At 28.7% G+C, this 5511-nt stretch overlaps 1 protein-coding gene across 1 annotated transcript; it reads left to right on the top strand.

Moving 5' to 3' along the window:
- The first annotated feature begins 2129 nt into the window (after positions 1-2129).
- Positions 2130-4423, top strand: LOC100207466 (linear primary-alkylsulfatase). Its single transcript, XM_065801296.1, has 2 exons — positions 2130-2355; positions 2601-4423. Exon 2 carries the CDS (start codon positions 2602-2604, stop codon positions 4363-4365), a length of 1764 nt encoding a protein of 587 aa, XP_065657368.1. The 5' UTR covers positions 2130-2355; position 2601; the 3' UTR covers positions 4366-4423.
- Positions 4424-5511: the final 1088 nt, after the last annotated feature.

Below are 5511 nucleotides of genomic sequence, written 5' to 3' on the forward strand. Positions count from 1 at the left end.
AATTTGAAAAAAGCTAACGATATAAAAATTCGAATTATCCGGAAATCGGTTTCTTTCTTTTCCGGAATTTCAAATTTAATAAAAACAAATGAATTTCGGAATTCTGAAATTCCGAAATCTGGACCTGGAATCCCTAATCTCAAAAGGAGAGTGTTTTATAGAGGCTTGTTTATTTAATCGATAAGCTAAAGCCACCGGGTCCAGTAGTTCATCCAAGTCATTTGCTTCTTTGTTAACTATCTTCATCATATGTCATAACTAACAATTTTATAGAAAAATATTGCCTATAAATCTTATACTTTTCTTCGATTTATTATTTATAATCCGAACTCTAAGCTTCTATTTATCTTTTTTTTTTTCTCTTTTCAGTTGTGTTTTAATATTTTTTGTTAAATTTAATAAATTTAACAAAAAATATTTATAAATATTTTTCTTAAATGATATATTGCTTGCCCAAACCAAACCCTCAGTCGATGTAGCAGCGACCCTTGTAGCAACAGACTATAAGATAGTCAAGGTAGCAACACTCCCTCGTAGCAGCAAGCAATAAGATAATTGATGTAGCAACACTGTATTAAAAATATATTTTGATAAAACAAAATAAAAACACTGTTAATTAAAAAAACTTTCTATTCATAATTATTGCTGTTTTTAAAAAAAACGATTAAACTTAAAGTACTTACGGATTAATTTAATTGTTTTATCTTTTTTATCTGTTTTATCTTTGTTGTTAAAGTCACGAAGTTGTTGTTAAAAGAGTAGTGATCGACCGAAGCAAAAAAAAAACGAAGCCGACATTTAGGCAAGCCGACATTTAGGCAAATATTTTACCGAAACCGATACCGACTTTCGGCTAGTCAAAATTAATGTCATTAAAATTTTTTATTTAAAATGTAGTTTTACATTAAATTTAAAATTTAAATTTAAACAAACAGCAAATTTTTCAATTTTTCAATCGGTTCAAATCAAAATTTCGGCCGAAACCGAAACAGAATTTCGGTTGATCACTATAAAAGAGACTTTTTTTACCATGAAAGTCCCTTTCGACTACAAGATAAGGATATATATATATATATATATATATATATATATATATATATATATATATATATATATATATATATATATATATATATATATATATATATATATATATATATATATATATATATTGTAATATGGGCTAATTGGTCAATTTTTGCAATCCCTCCCCATCCACTCCTAAAGGGGGAGGGGGTTGGAGGTTATTTAAAAGATAAGATGTACCCAAATAATTTCCTAGATCCGCCTCTGGTAATATGAAGATGAACTGCAATACAATATTTATTGTGTCACAGTATTACAATACACAGGTATTGTTATTGTTTCTAAAAAAGGTAACACAACAACAGTAATTATTGTTTCTGTTATTGTTTTATTATAATTACAACAGTCCGATCTCTGGATTCTTGCGTTAATAATGCTGACTACGTGTTTTAATTTTTTTTTTTTTTTTTTTTATTAAAGTGATCAATTGAATTCAAAAATAGTATTATATTTACATTCAAAATGTGGTAAAAATACTTTTTTTGTTTCTAAGTATATGTGATACAAGTAGCATTTTATACCTTTTTTAGTAAAAATGCTGGGACTCGTAGAAAACCGTAAGACATTGTTGTCGAAAACTGATGAAAAGATCATAATAAAATTTTTCGTAAATAAAAGTGGTAAAACAACGTATAAAATCCAAATACAAACAAACTTGTTATTGCCTAACTTCTGAACACATTAAAAAATAAAATAAAAATCTGATACCAAGTGAATAAAACAATATTTACTAATTTGTTTTTGCAAAACTTTACTTCGATTATATTTAGCTATTGCATAGTTAATTAAAGATATTTAAAAATGTTATTTTAAAATATAAAAATATATTTAAAAAAGATATTAAAATAGAAACATCCATAAAAAAAGATAATAAACTTATATAAAAAAAGATTACAATTGAGGAGGAGCCAAAAAAAATTTTTTATTTGTCTTAGAATTATCTCAAGCCACTCTCACCCTACGGTAAGAAATCGTAACTCTTTCAATGCACAGTTACGCTTATAATTCTAAAATAATGCTTGGAGCGTATCATAATTGGGCTCGTATTTGACGTGCGTTTTTCTTTACACGGCCTTTATTAAACGCAACTATTTACTTTAGTCAGTTTTGAAATCTTTATATAAGTTAAACATTGCAAAAGTAAATGCGTCTTATGCAAAGTTGAGAGTAAAGATATTTGAATATTATTTACTCCAGCAGACTAGTTTTTATTACTAACATTTTTACATGAGTATTTTAAAGCAAGCTTTTATTTAACGTATTGCAAAGGTATAACGTATAACATTATTTCAATGTCTATAATTAAATGACTTTTGTTTAGTTTTGATTTTAAACTTATATTAGCTGTAAAAAAAATTTTTCATTTTGATTAATAGAAATTTTTTCAAACATAAAAATCATATTATTTTAATAACTTTTAAATTTTAAATTATATGAAAACATATTAAAACTTAAGTTGATGTGCAACTTTGGCATGACATTTCTACTTATTAACAAATTATAATTTTTCATAGAATGATTGAAAAGATTTCAACACCGATTTTAATAGCGATACTCTTGTATCATAGTTACCATTACTATAGTGATTGGAAATTAAATCAAACAATAGCGTCATTTGAAGCAAAGTTAGCAGCACAAAATGACGCAAAGTTAACGGCAAAACCAAAACTTGAACCACCAAAAGTGATGAAGGTCACAGAGAACATATATATGGGAATTAATTTTGCAATTGCAAATAGCATTATGTTAATTGGCGAAACCGGTATCGTTATAGTTGACACAACTGAATCAACATATGCTGCAAGAGAAATCAATAAACGTTTTCGAGAAATCACCGACAAACCTGTAAAAGGTGTTATATATACTCACAATCATATTGATCACGTGGTTGGTACAAGAGAGTTTTTAAACAATACACAAGTAGACATTTGGGCTCATCATTCTTTACCTTCTATTATGCATCAAAGTACTTTAATTGTAGGCAGAGCTCATAAAGTAAGAGCTTTGCATCAATTTGGAGGAAAACTAGAAGATAGTCAAATTCATACCGTAGGTATTGGACAGCGTGTACAAACCGACTCCTTAAATGACGTAGTTAACTACGTCAGGCCAAACAAATTTTTGTTCAAAAAAGAACAAGAAATTGAACTAGCTGGAATGAAGTTAAAGTTAATACATATACCTGGTGAGACAGACGACCAAATTGCTGTTTATTGGCCTGAAGAAAATGCCTTAATGTGCGCGGATAACTTTTACAAAGCATTTCCAAATCTCTATGCAATTCGTGGAACACCTTTTCGAAGTTTAAAATTGTGGTACGACTCAATTGATACAATGAGAAATTTAAATGCAGAATATCTTGTACCAAGTCATACTGATCCAATAATTGGGAAGCAGAATGTTTTTAAACACCTCACTGATTATAGAGATGCTATTCAGCTGGTGCATGATCAAACGGTTCGGTTCATCAATCAAGGGTATCACCCAGATGAAATTGCACATATGATTACTATTCCAAAGTTTATTAGACAATCAGATTACCTTTACGAGAGATACGGAACCGTTCGTTGGTCTTCAAAGAGCTTATTTAGTGGATATATGGGGTGGTTTAGTGGAGATATATCTGAATTAGAGCCTCACACTCCAACTGAAAAAGCTGAACGATTGATAAAACTAGGAGGGGGTAGCAACAATTTGTTAACACATTCTGAAGATGCTCTCAATAAAAATGACCCCCAATGGTGTTTAGAACTCACCTCTGCGGTTTTAAGGGTTGACAAGCACAATCAGAAGGCAAAAGAGTTAAAAGTAAAGTCATTGTTAGAAATGGCTTCAAAACAAACGAGTCAAAATGGAAGAAACTATTACATAACTGCTGCTAGTGTTATTTTAGGTAAAATTTCCTTTAATATGGATGCAGAAGAAAAATCAAGTGTTATTAGAAATTTAAAATTGAAGGATCTGTTTATAGCCATGTCCACAAAAGTTAAAAGTGAAGAATGTTCTGAAATTGATAAAGTTGTTTTATTTATATTTCCGGACGTTAGCGAAAAAATTAAGTTTCACTTAAGAAATGGGATCATGGATATGAGTGGAGTGCACTTAAGAAAAGAAGATGTTACTGTTACCGTTGATTTATCTACTTGGCGTGAAATTATGACTGGTGATCGCAATGGATTGCTTTCAGTTATCACAAACAACATTGTAGTTCAACCGTCTGCATTTGATCTTAAAGAACTAATGGCTTGCTTCGATAGCAATGATAATTATATGCTGTAAAACATTTAGGACGAATAACATAAAAACCTTAAAATAAAACATAAAAACTATTTAAAAATCTGTCTCTTTTTAAATTAATCTTCATAATACATTTAAGTACATTAATTAAGACTGATTAAGTAGACTTATTGTTACCATTGGCGTAGGAAGGCTTTAAATGTTTGAAATAATCAACTTTTAAACAAAGAGAATATTCCAAATTTTTTTACGTTCATATATATGACGAAAAGATTCTTCACACAAAATAAATTACTGTGATAGGAGAATGGGAACAAGAAACCCTAAAATCATATCCCCCCCTACCCTAAACGTGAGGGCAATGAGTTGAATTATTTATTTTTTCATAAATATAAACTAGTTATGTATTCATCAACAAATTTCAAATTATTTATTTAAATTATTCAGTGTTCAGCTTTTATGACCATGTAAAAAATAACCCCCTCCCCTCCTTAATTTGAGGGGACAATCTGTCGATGAATACATAACTAGTTTATATTTATGAAAAAATAAATAATTCAACTCATTGCCCTCACGTTTAGGGTAGGGGGGCCTAAGATTTTATTGTTTCCTGTTCCCATTCTCCTACCACAGTAATTTTTTTTTGTAAATAATGTTTTTGTCATACATATGAACGTAAAATATTTTGGAATATTCTTTTTGTTTAAAAATTGGTTATTTCAAACATTTAAAAACCTTCCTACCCCAGTGATAGCTTCAAATGTTAATGAAGTAGTTAAAAAATAATAATATTAATTGTTTTTATAATACTGGTTCCACAAAAATTTTTTAATCAACTCCTGTGCTTATTGCAACAATTGAAAAAAACTTCCAAATATGATAAAAGTGGTGATAAATATAAAAATGGTGATAAAGGTTAAAGTTTGGTTTTTTAATAGCTGTACAGTATCGGACAAAACATGGTGGACAAAACATGGTGGATAAACTCAAATTTAGAAAAAAGTTGATCAAAAACTAAAAAAAAAAGTAAAACAATTGTGCATATTAATCTTTAAATAGTTTATTATGTTCTTAAAAAGATTTAAAACGTTTCCATCATACTAAAAACCACAAAAAAAATTTACAACACATTTTTCTCAACAAACTACATTTTTCTTTGCACAAAATAAGGTGGACAAATCAAAACGG

The sequence above is a fragment of the Hydra vulgaris genome, chromosome 07 (assembly GCF_038396675.1).
Source record: "Hydra vulgaris chromosome 07, alternate assembly HydraT2T_AEP".
In the NCBI taxonomy this organism is placed as follows: Eukaryota; Metazoa; Cnidaria; class Hydrozoa; order Anthoathecata; family Hydridae; genus Hydra; species Hydra vulgaris.